Here is a 27,264-nt window from a genome sequence, read left to right on the forward strand (position 1 = left end):
AAATCACTCAAAGACCTGAATACATTCAGATAAGCAGGACACCCAAAATGTAGTGTTTGGCTTCTCCAGGAACATGAAATGAGGTTGAGGTTTGAAACAGCATAACATCCAACAGAATATCCGACTCTTAATATCTGCCTGTCCACTCCAGTCAATAAATCAAATTTTGATCAAATCTCTTGCCATTACCTTCCCAACCCAACAAAAAACCTCTGTCTTCATATTTTAAAAGGTAAGCCTTTTAATCTTTAGTCTTTAAGCAATCTACTGGAAGACAAATGCTAAAAAGGCAAAGCGATGGTTACAAAATCAAATCCAGTGAACCGCATCTCAAAGGACATTATTAACAGCTGCAATGCATCTCAGATGTAAAAAAAGATTTCCGTCATGTAGAAAGGCAGCAGCATGTTTTCTTTTTAATAATAGCTTCAATGAGCCACATAAATTTTTTGTGTGAAGTTAACTGGATAAAGCCTAGTGAGCAAACTCCTCCCTCTCGCTATCTCTGATGTATGACAAAATGCATAATCTTGCAAAAATGTATGCATCTTATTGTAACTGAGTTTAGAATGATTCAAAAGTGAAAACGCTCACATGTTTTCAAGATGAATTCTCTATAAATGGTGTAAATGAAAGCGTAACCTCACACTGGAGGCCTGTGATATCATTGCACAAATCTTTCACATCTGCAGGAGGAATCCGCAGCCAGCTAAAGTGATCACATGGTATCACCACAGGAGAGATAACGCAAGCCATTTCCGAAAGGCTGTGTGGGAGCTGGTACTTGAAGGACAAGTGTGGGATTTAGACGACTTAAAGACGATCCACATCGCTTCCGTCTGGACACCTTGAAAATGACCCCACATACACACAGTAGACGATCGCACTGAATAACCGGAACAATGTGAGGCAAAGCTGTAAAAAACAAGTCAGTTAGTTGACCTTCACAGTGTGCTATTACTGTATAGTACAACATAAATCACCTTTCGTTCACAGCATTTCATTTCCAGAGGTATAAAGTTTACTAGTGTGTACGGAAACAGTTTAGTAGTTTACTACAAAATGGCACAACGTATCCAAAGTATTTGAGGGGATCTGTGCCGATGTACATCTATGCACTTTAAAGCGATCTGCAGTGCATTTGAGGCAAAAAACTTTTGATCGGTGTCCACTATGAAACAAAAGATAGTTTACAGGGGAACATGATGTAAATAGTCTTATTGAAAAAGTTGTTAGTAGCACTTTACAATAAGGTTATATTTGTTAACTTTTAGTCGATGCATTAGCTAACAAGAACTAACAATGGACAAGACTTCTTTTAAACCTTTATTAATCTTATGTTTATAAAATGCTTTAAAAATCAAACTGTTAAAATCAGTTAATGCACAATGAATTACTGTATATACAATTAATACTTGTTTACATTAACTAACATTACCAAGGACCAATAAATGCTGAAAAAGGACATTGCGCCGTTAGTTAATGCATTTAGTTATGTTAACAAATATAGTCTTACTGAGCTAACAAGTAAAATCACGCAAATCAAAAATGTGTCATTGTTTCAAATTTAACTGGCTTATGGTTATCCCTTAAGGGGAAGGTTCATCTCAAAATGAAAATTCTGACATTATTTACACGCCCTCTTTTCATTTCAAACCTGTATGACTTTCTTTCTTCTGAAGAACACAAAAGAAGATATTTTAAAATATGTCGGTAACAGAAAACCATTGGTCCCCGTTGACTTGCATTGGTTTTGTGTCCATACAATAGAAGTCAATGGGGACCAACGGTTTTTGGTAACCAACATTTTTCTAAATATCTTCTTTTGTGTTTTGCAGAAAAGAATATCCCACAGGTTTAAAACGACAACAGGGTGAGTAAATGCTGACATCATTTTCATTTCAAGGGTGAAGTATCCCTTTAAGAAACTGTGTCTTTCACCTAAAGAAATGTGTTTCGATCTCTATACTCGGAAGTCAAACCACTACAAATCTAGTATATAGCTTTTCATAGTCCAGTTTATACAGCTGTAATTAAATTGGTTGCTTTATAAATTCCCTTTGTGCATCAAAATCACTCACATTGGGTCTTAATTCCATCAGCCACTTTCTAAGAATTCCTTTTCTGACTGAAGTACAATTAAATGTGAAACATTTTGTCAAAACATTTTGACTATATATTCAAGAGAAGTTTTCACACAGTAAGCGTATTTTACCTCAAGCACTTACTCCTTTTTATACCCCGATTCATAAAAGCCCTTAAAACAAAAGAATCACATTGAAATGTCTTCAACAATCTCAAGTTTCTCTTTGACACTCGGATAAGAGAACAGAGAGAAAAACGTCTAAATTACCACATTAAAGACTTCAATTTTAATAGCAACACACCACCTGCATCACACAAACAGATTTTTTAAGGATTAAGCTTTTCACGTATTTTCCTTTCAGTTTTCCAGTTTGCACTTCCTAAAACGCTCTTTATTCACAATGGTTAAAACAATTCAGACACCCACAAAGTTCTTTCCCTTGTGGGCAATTCAGCACAGCAGCTAAAGGACTTTTCAGGCCGCAACTTTGAAAAGCGCAGCAACCCGCCATTGAACGACCACATCAAGAGAATCAAAAGCTCGCTCGGCACATGCTTCTGGGTTTTTAATTTTACACCACGAATTGGGTCCAGATTGGATTTCCAACAAGTCGCCGTGTGGCTCTTTTTAGTCTAGCCGGGTTTCCACTGTGGTGAGAGGAGAAGGAACATAAAGCACAGGCTGTGTTACGTCATTCAACAACCCAAGTTATTTTTGCCAATCTTTCATGTCTTTCTATTGTACTTGTACATTATTATAGGTGATAGACACGGTATGTTTGTGCATATACAGTACGTACTTTTCTTTGAATATGCTTTTGTGGTCAGAGCCGATAGCTTCTCTGAAAAAACTGCTATCCGATGATCCAAATTCGATTACTGGCATGAGATTCTTCTCCGATGCTTTCTCTTCTCTCCTGTACTTTCTCGTCTCTATAATAAAGTCATAAAGGCCAAAAATATTGTATAAAAAAAACAAATGCTTTTGTGGTGCACCTGAGACCGAGTGACCAACGATCCCTCTGCATACAACCGTGAAAGCATCTATGAGAACAACCCTGCTGCCGTTTCATTGCGCACTGGCAGGGCCATATGGAGTAGTTCTCAAAACCCATAAAGTTAACAAATCACCTCAACAGCCTCCACAATCTGCCCGAGAAAGTTCCTGAGTAACTTGGATGCGGCGCAGGGCTTTTATTTGTCATGCACAGACACCCGGACAACACAGCAAGGGCGAACCTGGAGTTTTGAATCATATCAATGAAATAATGAGGCTAATTTAATTGCATTTAAATCCATTATTTCATGTTATGCGAGGCAATCCACTCACCGGAGGGAATACTGCCGTCATTACAAGTCTGAAATGAGTAAAGCCTTGGCTAAAAAAAGAGAGCATGATCTGTTTATTTTGTACGGCTGAGCAGATTGCTGGAGCGTGCTGATGGCAGAGTCTCTCGGGTGAGGAGAAAAAGACACCCCGGACCTCAAGGACCCCCCACACCGAACCGGTCTTCCGTCCACAGGCTCTGACAGAAGGTCAATACAGATGCCAAAAATGGCCCTCGAGAGATGAAGCCTACAGTTTCAATCCTGTTAATACGGTTTCATTTAATGATTACAATTAGGTAATTACCTATACAGACCTGGCCTGAAAATTGCTCTTAACAAGCATGTCACATTGAAATATTGTACTCTGGCAAATAGAGACAATCCAAATGGGTGAAATTCAATCTGGCAAAGCCTTTAGTTTCCAGGAAAGATCTGCTAGGTAGAAAAATAAGGGCTGTGAAAGGCCAGTCTGAGCTCACAGGAATTCTTACAGAATGTGAATTGTATTAAATGTATGATTATTACGAAAATCAATAATACGCTGAATTTAATGAACCATCACTGGCGCAAAAGCATATCGCATTAAAGATTGTACAAAAAATGTGTACGAATAAGCCACCTTGTAAAAAAACGAATTGCCATGAGATTGTGTTGACAAGGTAACATGTAAACAACGCTGGTCCAGACGATCTGTCTGTTTTTTTGATAGGTCTGTCAAACAATAAATCACATTCAGAATAAAAGTCTGTGTTTACATAATATATGTCTGTGTACTGTGCATATTCATTTTGTAATTAGGAACACGTACATGCATATATTTGAAAGAAGATGTATTAATAACACCTGTATAGAATTTAAATAAATGTAATGTAAATAAATACATGCAAATATTTCCTAAATCCTGTTTCTATATGCATTGAAATGTTTACCTTTGCTATAGAAGTTGCTGAAATAATCGCTTTAAAAACAATGAGACAAGATAAAAAATCATGTAAACAACACTTCATAACTTTTTCTGAAAATCTGCAGCTGTCTGCTGCAGATTTCTAATCAGTTCCGTAATAAGTTGTTCACATATGAGAAAGTAATAAAATACTACTTCTGTTATTTAACTAATATTATTAATAAAGCAATTAAAAAAAAGAGAATGTTTTGGGTCAGTTGAGGATTGTGTAGGGACACACTTATAACTGCCCAATAAAAACCCAGACAATGAAAAAACACGCACACACTATTTGTCTTTGGCAAAACTCAACGGCAAAAATCAAGCCTACAGCTCATTCCAAGAAAAACTCTACTTCCATCCATTCGGAAATATACTTTGAACATGGGAAACTGTCACAGAGAGTTTGGATGTGTGCATTAATATGGATTCCATGGGAACGACCCGCTCCGGGGATCTCAGCCCAGTCCATTTCACTCTCTCACAAGGCAGAAACGAGACACGCCACACAGCCCTGCCACAAGATTAAAGGCTCGCTTAAAAAGAACCACCATTTCCACCCTCGCCTGTCATGCGTCCCTCTCCGGAGACCGTCACTCAAATGGACCCTTCAGCGGAACGCAGGGGCTAATCATCATGCGGAGTGCATGCTGGGATGCATACATGGTCGAAAGGGCAGAGCTCGCAGGTGCGGGAAATGAAAACCAGACGGGGAACATGACGTTGTGTCACTCATGGAGAATAAGGAAACACGCCCGCTTTCGATATTTCAAACTTTATTGACAGTCGAATGTTACAAAGCAGCTGCAAAATCAGGCCTGTACAAACTTAGAAACGAAAAAACAAAGGCCACGTCTTCAAAACCGACTGAGAAAGTATCTGGAGGGGGTGTGGGGTGAGGAATCGAAAGAGAATGAGAAAATAAACATCATTATCCTTCACAGAAGGATGTTACGAAGCCCCTCCGGCAGAAGCCGTATTACAAAGGAAACAGCGCAGTCATCAGTTTAGGCGATATGTAAATTTGTTTTTAGTTGCATCCAAGGAATTACACCTCGACGGCTTTAATATCTCTTTCTTGTTGTCTATCTGCCGCTAAAACAAACAGCAGGTCATAGCTCTGGCCATCTGTGGCTCGGTCTGTTTCATTCCACACCTGCTTGGGTTCCACCGTGTGGCCCAGACCTTAAACATAAAGGGAACCTCCACGCTTAATGCAAATCTGGAGGCAAATAAAAACATCTTACAAGCACAAGGTCCAAAGAAGCAAACATAAAAGGATAAAAACATCCAGCCCAGCGCTGTGTAGCTTGTCGGGTGAGGGGTAATCCAAGAGCTGACCAGAAGGCTGTAGCTGCTGCGTGAGAGAGGTTGGATGCTGCGCTCAGCACGGCTTGAACTCTCTCAGGAGGAGTTCGGCTCAAGGCCTTTGGATGCTGCCAGCATCGCCCGAACTTTAGCCATGAGGTCCTGTGTGGAGACAGAAAAACAAAGAAAAGTTTGAGCATGCGAAACGGCATCGAAGCGTGATCGAGGACTAATCATAGTAGAAGTACAGCAAAAGAAAACAAACATATGAATTCATAAAAACCTCCCAGACAACTGTGAGAGATTTGAAATTCAGATTATGGTTTATGGCTTTGTATCTGTGAAAATCCCAGCTGCTAAATCTGGATATGAATGCCTGCTAGCATTTTGTAGAAGAGCCAATCAGGATTCGGGACTGAATTCCCGTTCTTCAAACCCCTCTGCTCATCCTCGGTGACTTACAATGCATGTAAAAAGCCTGCAGGGCCAATGTGCTGCTGGAGATGTACTGCTTCTACACAGTTTTCACAAATATATTGCATAATTTCAAGAAAAGGATGAGGAAGAAGTATTACTGAGAAAATTGCAACAAATTCATTGTTTCGACATGACACACATTAAACTTGGTTTAAATACAATAAAATGTAAACATTTGGCTTTACTTCATCACTAGTTTTTTTTACTTTAAATCTAATATCATTATTTGTATTCATATTTACATAACTTTGTACATTAGGGGATTTATGTTGGGACAAAAAATACAAATAAGAAAACATGTATTTGATTATCTTCAGGATAATCCCCCGTTGCCTAGACTTTGCAAAAATGTTCTCCTCCCATTTAGATTTATGACCCCGAGATACTTTTTTTTAACAATATTGAGGGAGTTCATATCTATGAAGGCCTATGATTGGCTGATTTTTCTTCATTAAATCATTCATCCATTTATATAAAAAATGATTGAATAAAATTTAAGCCAAATTGAAAGGAACTGATATACTTGCACAATTATAGAATCTAAATTGTAGACAGTTATGCACACAACATCAGATCAAAATGTAAATAAAAAGAAACATTTCACTCGACCACTTTTGAACATTAGTATATATATATATATATATTAACACATTCACTCTCACAAACATGGATAAAATGGTTTGATAAATGTCTGCCTATTAGTAATGTTGGCGACTTCAACACCTTCCTCTGGCACATCCTGTAGATTACATATCAAATCAGTCAAATAATCTGCTGGAACAGATGGCTGAATTGCAGTTGTCATAGGAGCAAGGTCTGCTCATTTATGTTTTCCTGAATTTATGTTTTCCGCCCCCTCACCCAGACACGAGAAAGTTATTACCCCGGAAATTTCCAATAAAAACCCCAGCGAAATGGATCATTACACAAACAAGTGGTCAAGAGAAGCGCAAACACACCGCAAACAGGCACCAGCATGTTTTCCCTGTAGCAAGAGGCTGCTGATGTCCTTTACGGGAGTACAAAAAGATGATGATGAAAGTCCTTCTGGAGGATTAAAACCAATAAGACACAAAAAATACTGGTGATGCTGACCGCAATGACCAATAAGGACTAAATCCTGGATATCTGTCAAATGCATTATGACAACAAAATTGATACAAAGGCCATTCAGAGCTAAAGAAAAAACATAATTTGTAACTTGCGGCAGTGACAAGGTTTATGGGTGGGGCTTCAGCATTACAATTTTCAATGTTCTGTACAATTCACATTATACGAATGTATGCAAATTAGCCACCTCGTGTCTAGTGACGAATACCTAGTGACGATCCGGCTGACCATAATGAACTCCTGAAATCTGATCATAATATGTAGATACAGTACACCAGAAGTATAGCACTGAACAGGGATAAAAGCCTCTGAGCATTTAAATGACCCCAGAAGATTATCGCAATGAAAGGAAGACATCTTCACCATTACCAGAGTTCATTAAAAGACCATGACTCTTTGAAGTGAGGTTCTAAGAATGGGCATGCCCATCTCTCACACAATACGCATATATTTTCTCGCTTTCCGACTACAAAATAAATCAGATCTGGAAATATAAGTGTAATTGGGACTACTTTTCTAGCTATTCTGATCCAGTTCTATCATTCTGACACATAACACACATTCTTACGCGCATTATTCGAGTTCAAAGTATGGCTTCTCCACTTCCAACTTCAGAGAGGTGGACCACTGGTGACAGGCCCTGGTCATTAAAAGCCATTTTGTAGAATGCTCCTAAAAGCTCTTCAATTCAACAAGGTCCCATATACTTAGGACTACATTGAAATCCGGCTTTTCATCTCTTCCTCTCTACTCACCATGTTTTTTAAAAGACTTGTTTTTGGTGCGAGTAATCTTCCTAACCTGTCGCTCCTCTTCTTTGTCTCTTTCTTACCCAGCACTTAAGGTCTTTAACCAAGAACTAATAACCTGCCCCAGGGTCCTGCAATCCAACATAAAAACGTCTCGGTTACGTATGTAACCTCCGTTCCCTGATGGAGGGAACGAGACGTTGTGTCGACAGAATGGGGTTTGACTTGAGAACCTACCTTCTCTGACTGACTTGAACAGGCCAATGAAAATTGGCGAATGAAATTTGCATGCCGGACTCCGCCCCCGGACATCCGGGTATAAAAGGGAGCCGGCGTGCCGCATTCATTCACCTTTTGTGCTGAGGAGCCTGAGGATCTTGCCCCGACTGCTGCAGCGGGCGGCCAGTGTTGTGGCATGAAGGACACAACGTCTCGTTCCCTCCATCAGGGAACGGAGGTTACATACGTAACCGAGACGTTCCCTTTCTGTCGGTCTCTCGACGTTGTGTCGACAGAATGGGGTTCCTCGGAAAACGCCACAGCGCTGTGCCGCGTCACAATTCCTCGCGAAGCGACGCTGACTGGCCTGGGCGTGTCAGACGTGAGCGCTAAGCATGAATTGCAACCTTCCAGCGGAAGGGAAGGAGTCCAGAGCTTTCAAAAAAGATGGGAGCCCCTTCCACCGGCCGTCACGGACGGCGGCCTAGTTCTCTTAACAGCGAGAAGCCGCCCGGCACCGTAAGGCCACTGGGAAGCGTCATTCCCCCCTGAGGGAACGCGCTACGGAGACCACTTCCTACCGCAGGGAGGAGCTTTAGTGGAGATTCACACACGGTCTCACCGGATAGGGGAGAGCACGTGGGAGACATGCAGACACGAGATGGTGTCGCGAGCAGGTGAAGTACACCTGGGAGAGGTCATGGGCCATCGATTGAGAGCCATTCATGAGAAGACATCAGACGGAACCGCCCTGTGGGGGGGTTACTACGTGTGGAGCACTAGGCCTTGTTTGAGTCACTGCTAGAGCTCAGAAACAGGCCAAGGGAGGCAGGGCTGCTCCGCCGAGCCCGACGCCGAGGAGTGCTTAGTGATGGATGGAATGCCTACTCTTCGCCCACGTGGGGGGAAGAGGGGAGGCTGGATAGCACCACGTCTCACCTATGGAGGAGTGCTATCGCAGGCGTACGCCCACCGGCTGCCGGACTTACCTGGCGGTGCTTCGTAAGACTCTGGCTGATACCGGTTCCACGCGGAGGCTGTAGAACCTCGCGAAGGTGCCGGGCGTAGCCCAACCCGCAGCTCTACATACGTCTGCCAGAGGGGCGCTCTGAGCCAGTGCCCACGAGGAGGCCACACCCCTGGTGGAGTGTGCCCTCACTGCAAGCGGGCACGGGAGATCCTGTGATCGGTAAGCCATTGATGGCGTCCACGATCCAGTGCGCCAACCTCTGTTTGGAGACAGCCCTCCCCTTGTGCTGACCTCCCAAAACAGACAAACAAGCTGCTCAGAGCTCCAGACGCTCTGCGTGCAGTCCAGGCAGAGGCGCAGCGCGCGCACTGGACACAACACGGAAGGGGTTGGGTCTTCCTCCCGAGAAGGGAGCGCCCGCAGGTTCACCACCTGGTCCCGAAAGGGAGTGGTGGGAACTTCGGGCACGTAGCCAGGCCGGGGTCTCAGGATAACGTGAGATTGACCAGGCCCGAACTCTAGGCAATCCGTGGCCACGAAAAATGCATGTAGGTCCCCTACCCTCTTGGCGAGCGCCGCTAGGAGAGCCGTCTTCATCGAGAGATGAGAAAGAGCGGCATCTCTGAGGGGCTCGAAGGGGGGCCTCTGGAGGCCCGCCAGGACCACATTGAGGTCCCAAGAGGGAACGGAGCGCGGACGGGCCGGATTCAGCCTTCTCGCGCCCCTCAGGAACCTAATGACCAGGTCGTGCTGTCCCAGAGACTTCCCACTAACTGGCCTGTGATGAGCGGCAATTGCGGCTACATACACCGTCAGCGTGGAAGGGGAGAGATTGCTCTCGAGTCTCGACTGCAGGAAGGACAGCACGCTCCCGATCGAGCATATCCGTGGGTCTTCTCCACGAGAAGAACACCAGGACGAGAAGAGGCGCCACTTAAAAGCGTATAACCGCCTCGTGGCTGGGGCCCTAGCCTGAACAATGGTCTCTACCACCGCTGGGGGTAGACCACTCAGGATCTCCTCGTCCCGTCCAGGGGCCAGACATGGAGGTTCCAGAGGTCTGGACTCGGATGCCACAACGTGCCCTTCCCCTGAGAAAGGAAGTCCTTCGTCAGGGGAATCGGCCAGGGGGGAGTTGTCGTCAGGAGCATTAGCTCCGAGAACCAAGTCCGGTTGGGCCAGTAAGGCGCAACTAGTAGCACTTGATGCTCCTCTTCCCTGACTTTGCACAAGACGTGTGCAATGAGGCTCACTGGGGGGAAGGCGTACTTCCGCTTGTCCCGCGGCCAGCTGTGCGCCAGGGCATCCGTGCCGAGGGGGCCCTCGGTCAGGGAGTACCAAAGCGGGCAATGGGTGGTGTCCAGGGAGGCGAACAGGTCCACCTGTGCCTGCCCGAACTGCACCCAAATGAGCTGGCGCGGGGGTGGAGCCGCCACTCTCCGCGGGGCGTCGACTGACGAGAGAGCGCATCGGCTGTCTGGTTCAGGTCGCCCGGGATGTGCGTGGCTAACAGAGACTTGGTCACCTGCTGGCTCCACAGGAGGAGGCGTCGGGCGAGTTGCGATAGCTGCCGTGAACGAATACCACCCTGTCGGTTGATATATGCCACGGCAGTCATGCTGTCCGACCGGACCAGCACGTGCTTGTCCTGCACGAGGGGAAGGAACCTCCTCAGTGCAAGCAGCACCGCCAACAACTCTAGGCGATTGATATGCCAGCGCAGGCGGGGGCCCGTCCAGAGACCCGACACTGCGTGCCCGTTGCACACAGCACCCCAACCCTGCAGGGAGGCGTCTGTCGTCACCACGACGCGCCCCGAACCTGCCCAAGAGGGACCCCTGTCCGCAGAAAGGTCATTGAAGACCATGGGGTTAGGGTGCGCCGGCAGAAGGGCGTGATCGCGACGCGCCTGTTGCCGGTGTGCCACGCACTCCAAGGAACTCTGCTCTGTAGCCAGTGCTGTAGCGGTCTCATGTGCATCAACCCGAGGGGGACCACCCCCGCCGAGGACGCCATGTGTCCCAGGAGCCTCTGAAAAAGTTTCAGCGGGACCGCTGGCTGCTGCCTGAAGTTCCTCAGGCAGGTCAGCACTGACTGGGCACGCTCGGAAGAAAGACGTGCAGTCATGGAGACAGAGTCGAGTTCCATACCGAGGAAAAGGATGCTCTGCACAGGGGAGAGCTTGCTCTTCTCTCGGTTGACCTGTAACCCCAAATGGTCTAGGTGCCGGAGCACCAGGTCCCTGTGTGTACACAACAGATCTCGCGAGTGCGCCAAGATGAGCCAGTCGTCGAGATAGTTGAGTATGCGCACCCCCTGCTCCCTGAGGGGAGTGAGGGCGGCCTCCACGACCTTCGTAAAGACTCGAGGAGACAGGGACAGACCAAATGGGAGGACGCGGTACTGATATGCCTGTCCCTCGAAAGCGAACCGTAGGAACGGCCGGTGACGAGGGAGGACGGACACATGGAAGTACGCGTCCTTCAGGTCGATCGCCATGAACCAATCCTGACGCCTGACGGACGTCAGAATGCGCTTCTGCGTTAGCATCCTGAACGGCAGCTTGTGTAGGTGCTTGTTCAGGGTACGCAGGTCCAAGATGGGGCGCAGCCCGCCACTTTTCTTGGGGACAATGAAATACGGGCTGTAAAACCCGGAGTACATCTCAGCCAGAGGGACGAGCTCGACCGCCCCCTTCGCCAGAAGGGTAGCGACCTCGGCCCGAAGCACGGGAGCATCTACTCCCACTGATGTGAAGAGGACGCCCCGAAACTCGGGTGCGTATAGCCGAGACGGATCGTTCGCTCTAGCCACCGTGCCGGTCTGGGAAGAGCCAACCAGGCTCCCAGGTACCGAGACAGGGGGACCAGAGGTTCGATCTGATTCACTGCCCCCGTGGGGGGTGGTTCGATGGCTGGCAGTACGGCTCCCTCGACGCGGGGGGGACCCCGGGGAGGAGAGCGGCTCTGCCGAGGTGCCTGTCGGGCGATATCGCGGCATACCGCACCGTCTGACTGAGGGTGCTGGTGGCCACTGAGAGTATACCCAACCGTGTGTCTCGCCGAAACACAACGTGGGGTTGCCGAACACCGTCCTGCGGAGGGTGAGAGCGGCTGTGAAGAAGACCCAGGGAGAGAGAAAGCTCTTTCTGTGAGAAAGTGGGCGCCAGGCCCTGAAAAGGACCCGGCTGGTGTTGCTGGGACGGGGCAGGCACCGTCCCAGTCCGACCCTCTAGCGATGTAGTTGCCAGGGTCGGGCCCGGTGAACTCGATCTCCCTGGGTTCACCCCGTCAGGAACGCTTCTGCTTCCGCGGAGGTTGGTGACGGGATGGTGCTCTCCTCTTCGACGTCCTTCTCCGGGAGGCAGCCTGTGCAGGGGGCGCTGGGGCCGGAGTCTGAGTCGGAGAGGGGCGGGGCTGCTGGGAAGCAGACGCCGCGCGGGACCTCGACAGACGATAGGCGGCCGGGTCGCGGCGGGGCAGAATCGCCTCCGTCTGCTTCTGTACAGTCGAGAACTGCTGCCCTCGACCGTATCACCAAACAGCCCACCCTGCGCGATGGGAGCGCCGAGAAAGCGGACCTTCTCAGCGTCCCGCATCTGTGCAAGGTTCAGCCAAAGGTGTCTCTCCTGGACCACCAGTGTGGACATCGTACGACCCCAGGGCTCGCGCCGCCACCTTTGTCGCCCGAAGAGCGAGGTCAGTGGCAGTGCGGCAGTAGCCCAGGGTCGGACTTTCCCTCGTGCAACTCCTCCAACGCCCTGGCCTCCTGCAGGATGGCCATGGCGCGAAGAGCCAAGGCAGCTTGACCCGCAGCGTTGTAAGCCCTCGACACCAGCGATGCCGAAAACTTACAAGCCTTGGAAGGGAGCCTTGGTCGATCTCTCCAGGTGGCAGCTGTCTGCTGGCACAGGTGCACCGCGACTGCACGTTCCACCTGAGGGATGTCGACGTAGCCCTCAGCTGCCCCGTCATCGAGGGAAGTCAGGGCGACCGAGCTAGTCTGACGTGCACGCGCCGAGAAGGGGCGTTCCAGGTCCGACTGAGCTTCTCATGCACTTCCGGGAAGAATGGTACCGGTGCCGACCGTGGCTTAGTCACGGCCGGTCCCCAGATACCACGTGCGTTGGGCGGACTTACCTGGCAGTGCGGTGCACTGCAGCCCAACACTCGCGGCCCGGGAAAGCATGGTTGACATCTCAACGTCCGCTTCATCCTGAGCTCGACCCCCCGGAGGGGGAAGCTCTAAGGAATCGTCAGGGTCGGATGCCAAGAGGACGCCCTCCGATGCTGCGAGCGACATCTCATCGTCGTCACGCCCCGTGTCCGAGTACGTGACGGAGGAACAAGGCGGCGTACCGCCTTTTCCGAGACGGTCAGACGAGCGAGGCGGGGCGTGAACGGTCCGCGAGCCGATGGCTGACGGATTGAGGCTCACGGTAATTCCCCGATCACCCTCGGTGCTCGCCGAAGCGGACGGCAGGGCTGATGCCACTGCTGCCGCAGAACGGGAAGCACTCGAGGTGGCGGCTGATTCTCGGAAGAACGCAGCTACCCGTGAACGCAACGTCTGAATTACCATCCGCGCGCAGTGACGCAACGTCTGGACAGCCATCCGCGCGCAGTGACGCAACGTCTGACTAGCCATCCGCGCGCAGTGCGGGCAAGATGTATCCACAAACGCTGCCTCAGCGTGCTGGAGTCCCAGACACACGAGGCAGACATCGTGTCCGTCCCCTTCCTCGATGAGTGCGCCGCACCCATGAGCACAGCGGGACATGCCGCGCTGAAGAAATATTAAGCCCTGAAAAGGGCTCGCTCTTTAGAGAGATGCCTTGGAAGTTGCCGAGACGCCCAGGGGAAGTCACAGGAAAAGGGACAGTCCGCTGCACCACGTCGTAAGACCAGCAACACGTAGATAGTATCTGCAGAGTCGTCAGCATCAGGATGCGAAGGCTCCGAAGAACAAAAGGTGAATGAATGCGGCACGCCGGCTCCCTTTTATACCCGGATGTCCGGGGGCGGAGTCCGGCATGCAAATTTCATTCGCCAATTTTCATTGGCCTGTTCAAGTCAGTCAGAGAAGGTAGGTTCTCAAGTCAAACCCCATTCTGTCGACACAACGTCGAGAGACCGACAGAAAGGGAACTCTTTCTAATCAAAGCCTCAGTTACCTGTCGCCCATCCTTAACACAGAGTTCCCTGAATTTTAGGGACAGAGGAGAAATGTAAACCGCGTGAAATAAAGCGACCGTTGTGCTCCACAGGAACGTCATAAAACAGTCTCCCTTGTCGTTCGGCTGACAGGCAGATATAAAGTTCATAAAATCCCAAGGGAGCAGTGCTGAGACGGAGAACATGCTTCCCCTGCCTTTAATGTTACAGCTTTTTCATTTGCGCTTGTAAAGCCCCCTTTCCAACGGAGAGCCCCCTGAGAGCACTTCTCTTTCCGTCAAAAGCCGGGCATGCACACGTCAGCGCTCCAATGTTCTCCTCCGGAGGATCTGAAGCAGCCGAGTGAGGCAGAGCTGCAGATGAGGATCAAACCGAGCTGAACCGAAACCTGTTCTCGGAGTCTACGGGTGGTCCACACTGCCTGGATGGAAGGGGGATAACAGGGACAGAAGAACCCGAAGCTTGCAACTGAAGCGCAGGTCCGCGCAAACCTGTCTGCCGGTAGTTATTTGTCAAGGTTAAAAGCGAAACAGCTGGCTTGGGCAGCGGTTGCTTGTTTTAATAAAGGCCAACATGCTTCTGCTAGACGGCGCCCCTGGTTGCCCTGCTCTAGTTCAGAGGTGTCAAACTTGATTCCAAAAAATAACCAACAAATAAGAATTCTGACATCATTTCTTCCCCTTAGAGGATAAAAATCTGTGTTTTTCTTGTGTGTTCTGTGGAACACAAAAAATATATTTGGAGAAATGTCTCAGTGGTTTGGCGTCCATACAATGGAGGTCAATGGAGACCAATGTTGTTTGGCTACCGATGTTCTTTAAAATATCTTCCTTTGCGTTCTATAGAAGTAAGAAAGTCATACAGGTGTGGAATGACATGAGGCTGAGTAAATAATGAAGGGCTTTTCATAGAAATGGTGAAATTTCTTTACCTTCTATTTTAAACTTTTACACTATAACCTCCAGCCGTCTGTGTTGTGCAGTCGAGGAATAAAAATACAGAAGGAGTACAGAATAAAGCATTCTCGGCATTTCATTTCCGCCACATAAGGCCGGGGATCAAAACAAGGCTGAGGAGAATGACAGATGCATTGAATCAGCACGCCGTCCTTTCTTCCATCAACATACACATATTCACATAAACACAGCCACCCCTGCTGACAGGGTCACGCAACCAAATCACTGTATATCGCAGTTTCAGCACGTAACGGCTGGCCAATGCGGCCCACTGAGACCCACTTTAAATGATATACATTACAGCCTTACTAAGCTTCTAAGGGTCTCATCACCTCTGCTACACACTTCTGTTTTTACCCTTCGGCAGTAAATCAAACCAAGAAAAAAGTTTTTACAGCTTACTACAGTGTTTGCAAGACAGCACTGTATTGATGTTTCTCAAATATTAAGGATGGTGGGTTTTTTAAACCTCCAAACACACAGAATTAAACTTTTAAACATTTAGCCTGAAAACTTAAGCTTGATGTGCAAACTTTGAAAATGTCAGCTTTACGTGTATGTTTTTTGTTACCCTTTTTATAGAACTGAATTTCTTCATACTGAATTCTGATTGGTCCTGTCCCTAACATCTATTTTCACCGTGATCGGTCTTGTCTTCCTTAAATATATTTTAAAACTAAACAGCTTCCATGTTTTTTCTTGTGTGTTGTGAAAGAAAAGTCAACCTTAAAACAAGAGATGCACTGATACTACATTTCTCCACCGATACAATAGCCGATTATTAGCAGATACTGATTCGGAAGATTAAATTAATACTTTTTTACTTTCTGAATGTTATTTATTCATTTAATGACTCTTAATGTTGAACATCTAACTGGTTCTTAACATTATCTATATACAGACCTCATTTACCGGTTCTCTTTTGATTGACAGGATGTTTCGGCCTTGGCCATAGGCTGTTTTTAAATGATCTGTACCGATACAGATTATTGGCCGATATATCAGTGCATCTCTACTAAAAACAGGTTAAAATCAGTAGTTTCTAAACCCCTAAAAGGGAATACCAGACCTTGACCAAACAAGCTTGTACATGTAAAAGAGTTTTGTGCTTTTGTGCAAATTCTAGAGAGGAACGAAAATAGCGTTTCTACAAAAGAGTAGTCGTTGCATGTGAAGTTAATCATTTTTTAATATCATACCTGAGTGATTCTGGTTTGCACTGCAGAGACAATAGTCGGCGGTACTTGCTTGTCTTTCTCCTGAGATCCGTCCCTGTTTAATAAACACAGACAGAGAGAGTTACACAGATGCATGCCATTTAGCAGGTTGATGAAAAATGCCCTAATACAGAATTCATGGCGACTGGCGAATACGCACTCACACACTCACACAGAGCATCTGAGGCCGAAACACGACGTCCAGAAAAGGCCATTAAATATTCACCCAGTGCCGGAAGAGAAATGACAGCAGCACAAATACAAAAGGCAGAAAAGAGGTACGGCAGGAGGTTAGGAAAGAAAAACAGCTGAAGGCCAGGGGAGTTTAGAGCAACTTTTTGATGAAACTTCAGAGGTCGACTGTAAAAAGTCAGTTTTTAGATCCACTAACCCCATGCAGAGTTTGCTTTAAGGTGTTTGAAAGAAAATCCGTAATGATGAAAAATAAAACTTGACGCAATTCCTTCGATATGATGAGTCCAAAAGATATCGAGGTTTTATATCAAAGATCAGCGTGCCTGATTTCAAGAATCTGAAGCTTTCAAGCTTGACACATAATTAGTCAAGTTGTCAAATCGTAGCCAAAAACATTTACTCCGAAACCCCAAAAAGCCGTCTTTGTGTCTGGCACGCAGACGCCAACACTGGCGAAGCTTAAATTAATATTGCAACAAAGTGAAAAAAATATGCCTGAAGTTCAAAAATCTGTGATTCTGACTGAAGCAGATTTCAGCTTCAGAAGGACGCTGAAGAAACTCCTATTTTTTAGCTTTTAATTGGATGACTGACCACGAATGGACAATGAGGAGACCTTTACCTCGACCTCCCCAGGCTGGAAGTGGGGCTTGCGGCAGGGGAGGGGCTTGCAGAGACTCGGGTCATCGCTCCGCTTCTGTCAGGGGATGCTGATGGCGAACATGAAGAACCCTTCAAACGGTGCGAGGACTTTGAACTTTTCTTCCTCTTTTCATGAGGCGATCTGAAGAGAAAAAAATTACATTTATAACTACTTAAATAACACTCGCCATAGTATAAATCTTATTGATTAAATCACTTAAGGAGAGTAGATGAATACATCACTTCAGACATAAAAACGACTTTTATTATGCTTTAATGCCAGTTATTGCACCCCCTGGTCACTATATTATTTTAAGTACATATCCATCAAAACCTCAATACCTGTGTTCCACAGAAAACAGAAACTCGAGTTTAAAACGGTGCGAGGAAGAGAACATGATTTTCATGAATAAATGAATTTTCAGTTTTTGGAATAACTATATTCTTACTTCTAGCTTATGGAGTCAAAGAAAAAAGCTACGAAATAGAATCAATAAAAGGGGAAAACAACAGGAATAACAAGTACCTCCTTTTCATCTTTCCTTTCTACAGAAAAAAGTCTGTGGCTTTCAAGGGACATGGCTGCAAAGAACCCTGAACCACGTCACAAAGAACCCTGAACCACCGGTACATTAGCGAGGGGATTTAAATAGGCCACACACACACACACACACACACACGCGTAGAATAATGTATAAATATGAATGTATGTACACACACTCTCCAGAGTAAAAAACACAAGGTCCGCAGCATGTGGCCTTTATCTGCAAAGCTATGAATATTTTATTAGAATTCCATGGCTTGTCCTTTAATAGACACAGTGACCCATAATTACCTCAATTATGTGACATTGTAGCAAGACGACAAAACACGTTTGGGAGAGAGTGAATCGAGAAAGCCCACCAAGAAGTTAAAATACACAGACACACCAGAAACATCATGAGAGCTATCAGAACACACATGCTGTACCAAAACAAAACGAACACAATTTATTCTGATATAGATATTGTACATTTCCAGCTGTAATTTAAGTTAAAAAAAAATACATCTATTAAAAGAAAGAGCAATTGATTTGAGATGTCTCTGACATCATCCAGCTACTAAACCACTCCTGTACTTTCCAGCTACACCACAACACCAGCAGCAAACTGTATAAAAATACGCAGAGGCTTGTTTTTCTTTCAGAACATGTGTTAAAAAACTCCTCCTCACTTTCATAACATCGAGCGCAGCAGAAACCAAAGAACCGTCTCGACAGAGCCGCCAAAGGTCTTGGAGAGAGAGGCCGCCCAGATAAAGACCGCTGACATAAAAGGCGTCTGAGATCTGAGAATTCACCACGACTGGCTCTTTCTACGCTGCTTAAGCACCTCAGAGGCATCGGTTAGGTAATAATGGTGAGGTAGGAGAATGAAGAGCGAGGGAGGATGGAGATGATAGCAGTGGTGTGGAGTGGAGTCTCATTGACTTTATTCAATACAAGGATTAGAGAGTGTCATAAGAGACCGTGGTGGTTCGCGCTCTGAGGAAACACTAGGAGAGCACTTTTCTCCAGCGTGCTGACAAACTGCTCTTCTGTGATATATGACCGGCAGGGCTTTAAAATGAAGCCTTATCAGAGCTCCAGTAAATACAAACAGATGTTTCACTGCTGTCATTCCGTCTTAAATGGGTCATTCGTACTATTCAGTACACTCACGTGTCCGAATTATAAATGACCGGATGAGATATTAAACTCATCTTAAAAGGGATAGTTCACCCAAAAATGAAAACTCTTTCATCATTCATTCAACGTTGTCATTTCAAACCTGTATGACTTTCTTTCTTCTGCAAAACACAAAAGATATTTCGAACAATGTTGGTAACCTAACAATGGCGGTACACATTGACTTCTATTGTGTGTATACAAAGCCAATGGGTACCGCCGTTGTTCAGTTAACAACATTGTATAAAACATCTTCTCTTGTGCTCTGCACAAGAACGAAAAGCATACAGGTTTAAAATGGACTGATCTAAGAGATCGATGCTGAAAATTACAACACAAGCATGTTTATTCTTTTAATAAACTAAATACACTGAGAAGGCAGGTTGGCTGTAGGGTAGACCCAACTGGATAAGTAAAAACAGCAATTTCATGAGTGATAAGCAAATCCAGCCAACGCTATCTCTGTTAAAAACCCACAAGCTGACGCTTCTGTAGATTTTTAATATTATTGCAGACAGGCTGACATTTTAAGTGCCATGAATAAATGCTAATGTGTTTGACTGTTACCAAAAAAATCCATGATTCGGTTTTCATTAGGAAGAGTACAGTAGTAGCCCTATTTATTGTATTAACAGGAAGTTAATGAACCGGTGGGAGTTTCATTGTTGCCAACCTTGATCTGGATCTTCTCCGGCGTGGGTTGCTGCCGAGGCGATAGGCACTTGAACCATAGCTCTCCTTCTCCTTCTTCTCGTCACGCTTTCTTTCTGATGAGTGAGCTCGACGATCTCTTCGGCTGGGGGAACGAGATTGGGACCTGTGAGAGGAAAGAGAAGGCAGGACAAGACAAATGAGCAAAACCATGATCTACTTAGAACTGATTTAGGAGTAAAGAGTTAAGGAAATTGAAAGATCAATTCAATTGATGGGTCGTGTTATTGCAAGACTCTCTGGAAAACTTGATTCTGATTAAATGCGACATTCTGCGGTCAAATATTCTTTGTATTAAAACAGCGAAACAACAATTAATTGTTGTCCCAGGCAACAGATTTCCTACATAGTAGTTTCTCTGTGGCCCATTTCTTCTCCCGTGATCAAGCAATTTTCGTTCGAATCAATATTTCATGTCTTTTTATACATTTATTCGGCAAGCAGTGTAATGAGAGGGACAATGTACTGTCATGCAGTCATTATCGCAATATACACCCAGGTAGGGTGATTCAGATGTATTTACAATATCTCTTTACGTCCTTTCAGAAGACAAACAACATATATTAAAGCAAAACAATAAAAATGTAAACATTTGATGAGTTTCATGATGCATTATTGGGTGCATTTGCTTATCCTTATAGAAAGTAGGGGCTGTTCTGCACTTAACCGCATCCAAAATAATAGTTTGTGTACTGTGCATATTCATTTTGTATTCATAAACAAACCCATGCACATATACATTTAAGAAAAATATAAAAATAAGTAAACGTTTATATATAATGTATATTTGTATACATGCAAATATTTCCTAAATATACAGTATATACAGTCTATAGAAATAAATATGCAGAGTGCACAGACATTTATTATGTATTCTGTATGCAATTAATCACACTTTGAAGCGATTCTCAGTTTGCGACTACACCGCGCGAAAGCGAGCTGCACTCTGAAAAGTTTAATTATTTCCATCTCGATCCGGCGCGCCAAGTTATGTGCGTGCTGCATAATATGCGCGTCGCAACCGCGCCTCTCTCTATTTGCGCTCACCTGCCGCATGTCTACATTTAAAATAACGCACTTGCGCACACAAGACTCCGAATGTGAATCGCCCCCTTGATTGATAAACAGCCCTAATCGCTGGATATATAATGTTTAAAAGCCCAGCCTTGTATCATTTTGCTATCTACGGCCAATTTCATAAATCTTTCAAACCGACTAAAGAAAAGCATCACAGGAAAGAACCCAATACTCAAAGGAGCCTCTGCGCTTCTCATTTATTAAAAGAAAGCCCTAAAATATCTGACATAAATCTTTCCTGTCTGACTGATACACGGTTCAATCCTCTGAAGAACTTTTATTTAACACAACCGATGTATGACAAGCAGTTGAGCGAACTGCTGAACCGTTCCTGCACATGTAATGAATGAAATTTGTATGAAGTAACCGTATGAAATGAACTTCAATGAACCCTGGAAAATGAAATCTTAGGTTAAGAAATAAATTTCAGTAAGAAAATCGATGGGCTAATAATAACAGCTGTGCGTAGATTGATCAAATTGGCATATATCCGCATTAAAGGATAATATGAATTAAACACTTTAAACGTGGAAGTACCGAACGAGCAGAAAAGGAATTTAAAATGTGGGGGTCAGTCAAAGGCAGACAAAGAAGAAAATAAGTATGCATAAGAGAGAGAGAGTTAAGAAAACACATTAAATCTAATCATTAGTAACCCCGAGCGAAAGTGTCAAAGTGAAAAAAACAATCACGCATTTACTGCACACTTTCTTTTTTCTCTACTTTTCCGTTACACCAGACAGATATACTCATTAAGAATAAATGCAAGGCTGGTCCCCGGTGTTGACATGCTGGTTGGAGACGAGACATGTCATGTGTCAGGAGGCGGTAAATAACAGAGACAGAGTGGCTTACAAACTGCTGTTATTATTAGGCTTAACGCAAAATTAGAGACACAACATTACCCATGTTTGACATTTGAAAGCAAGCGTGTTGTAATTATTTCTTGTTGCATTATTGTTCATTTAATGTTTGTGTTTCTTTGTCGGAGTTCGACTGTGATATGGCTGTTATTAATATGTGCTTTATCCCAAAACATGACAACACAACGGGCACTATAAAAAACCTTGGGATTCATTAACATTTAAACTAAACCGGCTATAAAACAGGTTTAAAAGGATTGTTCATCCAAATTACAAAACGCTCACATCATTCCAAACCAGTATTCTTTCTCCACAAGAACACAAAACAAGATTTATTTGATTGATTTACATTGTATGGACACAAAACCTCTTAAAGATTTATCAAAAAACTTGTTTTTATGTTTCACAGAGATGAAGAGTCATATACAGTACTAGTTTTGAATGACATGAGGGTTAATGATGTAAAAATTTTATCTTTGGGTAAATTATCCCTTTAAGGTTTCGGTTCTATTTACGTACAAATCACACCAAAGCTACTTTTAAAAATGAAATCTCGCTAGAAATAGACAAAAGTAGGAAGAAAACCAAAAGAAACAGTTTATATAAACAGAGCCGTTATCATACAAAACAAAAACGTTAACATACCGGTGGCTAAAATTCGAAATATTATCTAAATAAAGTCTTAACAGAGTCTGCACGAGAGGAAATTCATTACGGAGGTTTACTATGTAAAGGATAATGTACAGGCAGCCGGTTGTTTTAAACTTACTTGATATGAATGTAAATGAGCAAATATTTTTACCGAATGCAGACCTTCCACGAGAAAAGCCTTTTACTTTCGGTTTTAAGGTAATAAATGATGTTTAAATGTCACGAACAGGCAATTTGGTTTAATCATTTGTAAATGAAATGTCATACATGTTAACAAAACATATATTTTCATTTAATTTGCATCTGGGTTACCGTGAGATGTTAGTTTAAAGAGGTTGTTATCTGGGAATAATGAACCTGCAAATGTTGCCACTGGCTAATCAGAATCAAGCATTCCAAAGAGCCGTGTATTATAAATGAGTAGAGGATTGGAACACATTGTCTATGCAGAGAAATTAGTCTTGTGTACTCGAATACATATTAAACATCCCTCCTGACTCACTCAATTCCTCACTGTGTCTATTGTTTGGTCTCAAAGTTATTTTTAAGCAGTACACAGTAAATTATTGCCAACTTCATCAAGCCAAAAGAAAAACACTGACTTAGCCTGTGTGCACCGCTGTTTAACAAAGGCTATTTGGTTTACCTAAAGTGGCATTTCATCCAATCTAGCACTCGACCTCCAAAGAGACCTCCCTCTTAAAAATAATAGCCCACAAAAGGTCTATTTCCCAGCATTTCTCCATTTTCCACTCCTTAATGTTCCGAGTCCAAAAGACTAAACTACTCATTAAAGTGCTTTTAAAATCAAAACACGCTCACTTGAAATGTGAATTACAGAGGAACCGTACAAAAGGTGACAGGTGAACAGTCCTTCTCTGGCATGGCTTATATACTCAAAACAAGATTCGCCTGACTGGTACGTCATCTGACCTGCGGTTAAACAAAAGCACGGTCTGAATTCCCTCCACAAGGTCAAAATCACACATATGCATCCTCTGGCCTACTAATGGCGGCATCAGAAGGGAAAACAAACCGCCAAGAGAAGCCATAGGTGGACAAAGATTGATCTTTCGGGTCAGCGCCATTGTCGTATCTCTCATTAACTCAGTTCATCTGAGGACTGCCGGTGAAGGGCAGCGCTGGCAGGTCACGATGAGACCCCATTCGATGAGAAATTAAGTTCAGAGGTGAGAAGATGTGGATTAGACCAGCCGTGGTCAAGAGGGTGGGACTGTTGTCGCTGTAGTCAGCCCCGGCGATGAAGTAAGCGGATGAGCTGAGGTTCAATAACGGCAAGGCATCAGGGATAGGCCGATTTCTCACATAGCTCTTGGCCGGAGAACATCGCTAAAGCCAAGGCGATATCTACAGGCCCCCACAGGGGTTTAGCCAAACTAGATTAGTAGTCTAAGAAGCAATCGCCTCCCCCAAAACTCATCTCAATCTCTCTCCTTCCCGGACACGAGATTTATTTTATGAAAAAAAATATATATAAACAGAGAGAGAGGGAGAGGGAGAAATCACAGACACTCCTTATCAGTCAATAGAGGAAGATGTTTTACTCCTCCCATTTTTCACCTCTAGCAAGTTCATAGAAGTTACAGCTGCACTTTTTGCCAATGTTTGGCAAGCCAGGATATAAATATAACCAAGGCCATGGGCCAAAGAGTAAACGAGAGCGAGAGAGCACAAGAGAGAGAGTGACAGAAAGAAAGAGAAAGCATGAATAAAACAGAGAGAGAGAGAGAGAGAGAGAGAGAGAGAGAGCGATGAGCCATTCATTCTAGCCTTTTACACTAAGTGATTTAAATCCTGGGGCCGAAATGATTTAATATCCAGAAATGATATTAAGGCGTGATGAGGGCACTGTAATTACTGCAACTTCAGCAGGGGATAATTACAAATCGGCCTTGATTTCCAATAAAGAGCAGGAATTAAAAATGAGGGTAGTGGAGGGGTGAATGAGATTTGAGGTGTGTGCACATGTAGTACGTTTCTGAGATATAAGTAAGGGTGGATTGTCTGTTGGATTAATCTGGGATTTCTGAAAGTGGAACAATAAAAGTCCTCTATACGGTACTGCATTTAAACAATTAAGAGACCATTTCAAAATTATTTTCAGTTTGTCGGAATTTACTGTTTCTAGGTGTCTTTCTATGCGTTTAGGTAAAATTGTCATTCTGTGAACTACTAACAATATTTCTCCATATTTTTCTGCTTGCATTTATTTGCAGAAAATTGAAACTGAAGAATCGAATAGATGCTGTGTATTTTTTCACAAAACAAGTTCATATTCACTTAAGCAATACAACTGTAATATTCGTACAAGGAAACGATTATCATTACATTTTTCATGTGTCTTGTCATGCCATCACGTTCTCATTGCTGTTGGATGACTTTGTCACTTCTGAGGTTTGGTTTTGTTGAATACGTCTAGAAATTTGTAATGGTCTCTTAACTTTTTCCGCGGCTGTACATATATTGGTCTGGTAGAAAGGGGGGCACACCTGCAAACAACTCTGGTAATACAATTGAATCTGATCTTCAAATTGTTTCATGACTGTCGAGCGCTTCCAATACGCAATTACAGGGAATGTTTGGAGGAGGTTATTGTGCAACAAAAATGAAAACCAATTGATCAGGTTTATCATTTTTTTTAGGTTAAACACACTGTTTTGATCTCTTTTTGTGACTTGATTTTACAACCAATTTGTACCACAGTCCCCTATTTTTTGTCCTGCAACGTATTTCTCAAAGGTTAATAATAATTTTTTACATGACTGATTTATGCCTTAAAACCATGTTTTACATTTACCTCAAAAGGGCACTAAAATAAATTTCTGATGGATAAGAGGATGGAAAAAGCTGTTTAAAACCATAATTACATTTCCGTACATGCTGCCTGCGGCGCAGGGCATTAACAATCACCAAGGGCTTTTAAAAAGTTTCAATTGTTCTTGGAAAAATCGGACAACTCCAGAGATGCTCCAGGTACCTTGATCTCCTGTAGCTTCGGTAGGCACTGGGCAAAGTGTGCTTGGTTGTCGATTTCGATCTGGAGCACGAACGAGACCTGGACCTGGACCTTGACCTTCTCTTGTGTTTCTTCTTCTTCTTATCCCGTTCTCGATCTCTGTCAGGCCCACGTGACGAACTCGAGGAGTTGGTCCGGTGAGAACCCTGCCCATCCTCGCTTCTCGTCTGTTTGGTTTCCTGGTAGTCGAACCCCGGTTTGCGGGTCACCTGTTGAGTTTTTATGGGGAGAGCGGACACCGGCGGCTGTGGATACACAACAAAGGGAGAGGGATTAGACACATGAGACATGAACGGCAGCCTTAAGTGAGACAACACATGAAAGAGAACCAGCGTTTTAATGAGCAAAATCCAATCAGTGTTGCTTGCTTGGCCAAAATAATGCCACAGATGAGATGAAAGGCCATCCCAGTGGCTTTCTAAATTCGCGCATCTGCCCCGATCAATAGAGACGCAACTGGCTTTGAGCAGTCTCAGAGACCGCGTCCAATTTAGAGCGGTCTCAACATCAGAGTGTGTCTGTAGCGTTGTGTGTATGTGTGCATCAAGCTGGCCGTAAATCTCGCAAGCTGTGTCCGGATTTCTTTGGGGTATAATAGGTTCTCTTCACTTTTCCCCTCAGAAATAGTGCTAATTAAAACACTGGTTGTTTCCCAGCGTAATGCGGGTCTGGCAGGGAGATAATTGGCCGTTCTCTCTATCGTAATTACTTCGATATGTGTCTGTCTGGTTAAATGAGATCCCCTCTGCATTGAATTCGCATCAGAAATGGAATTTCATCAATCTATGCGGCTGCTCACAAAGTCACAACCACATCTTAATTCAACACGCTCACAAACACAAGAAAATAAGTCAATTTTTATCACAAGGCTAAAAAGAAAATGAAACAAAACGTGTCTTGAAATCTAAAGGCTTCAGGTCATATCAACAGCTCTGGGGAGATGTAACGAAACCAGGACGCAATATCATCTTCTGAGTATTTATAAACGTGTTCTAATTAATCTGGAAATTGTGAAAATTTCTCTCTTGCTCACTTGGGATCGTGTCTTATGTAAAAGATAGAGTTCAGAAGGAAAGGGGATTGTGGGTAGGTGATCTAGTTGAGAAGATAGCAAGCGTATTTGTCATATCGTACAATTGTTGGAGTACGTAATGGAGCACAGGGCTGGTTTAGATTGACGTTTGATAAATAGCTTTTGAAGGCAAGCAGGGCCATGAGCATTTGGTCACACCCCTGCTCACGTCACCCTCAAAGTGCCCTTTAAAATATTATATGTGTGTGAGAATCACTTGTAAGCACACATACAGAACTAGCACACAAGGGGCAACATAAGGCATCTTGACATTTTAAAACACATTCATGCATTTGCATCATATAATAAAACATGTTCCAACACACACTTCATGATGATGAATGTTTGCTAGGATACAAATTCTAATATGCTGATATGTGAATGATTTGTCTGCAGTTTGAGGCCTCATGTCTTCAGCATACGATACAAGACTACTATTTAGAGTTGTACAGTGCGACATATACTATGCACATGCTACGAAAAAAATCGGTCTGTGCATTGTACCATGAGTGCGATACGGATTGGCAGGTGCATTAGACACGGACCCATGCGTTTGTGTGAAGTGCGTTTATTGTGTGCTTGTTTGTTTGTGACGTTAATCAATAGCGCAATCACTGCTATTTTACTTAGTTTGAGTCTATTTCGCTATCGAAACTCGAAATTCATACGTCTTCGCCTGACAAAATAAAAGCCTGTTTAACCTGAACACTAAGATGAAAAAATAGTGTAGTGAACTACACTGCTTACTATATCAATTGTTGGATTCTTGTAGTA

At 44.3% G+C, this 27,264-nt stretch overlaps 1 protein-coding gene across 1 annotated transcript in view; it reads right to left on the reverse strand.

The window, feature by feature from the left end:
* Positions 1-5,119: 5,119 nt before the first annotated feature.
* Positions 5,120-27,264, reverse strand: part of sfswap (splicing factor SWAP) — a 76,437-nt gene continuing 54,292 nt past the window's right edge. Inside the window, exons 14-18 of the mRNA XM_079486428.1 lie at positions 25,380-25,663; positions 19,753-19,896; positions 17,355-17,516; positions 16,520-16,592; positions 5,120-5,827 (exon numbers count right to left, since the gene is read on the reverse strand). Coding sequence (XP_079342554.1) covers positions 5,762-5,827; positions 16,520-16,592; positions 17,355-17,516; positions 19,753-19,896; positions 25,380-25,663 — 729 coding nt within the window. The 3' untranslated portion in view covers positions 5,120-5,761. The remainder of the gene's footprint in view (positions 5,828-16,519; positions 16,593-17,354; positions 17,517-19,752; positions 19,897-25,379; positions 25,664-27,264) is intronic.

This window comes from Barbatula barbatula, assembly GCF_947034865.1.
Source record: "Barbatula barbatula genome assembly, chromosome: 22".
NCBI lineage: Eukaryota > Metazoa > Chordata > Actinopteri > Cypriniformes > Nemacheilidae > Barbatula > Barbatula barbatula.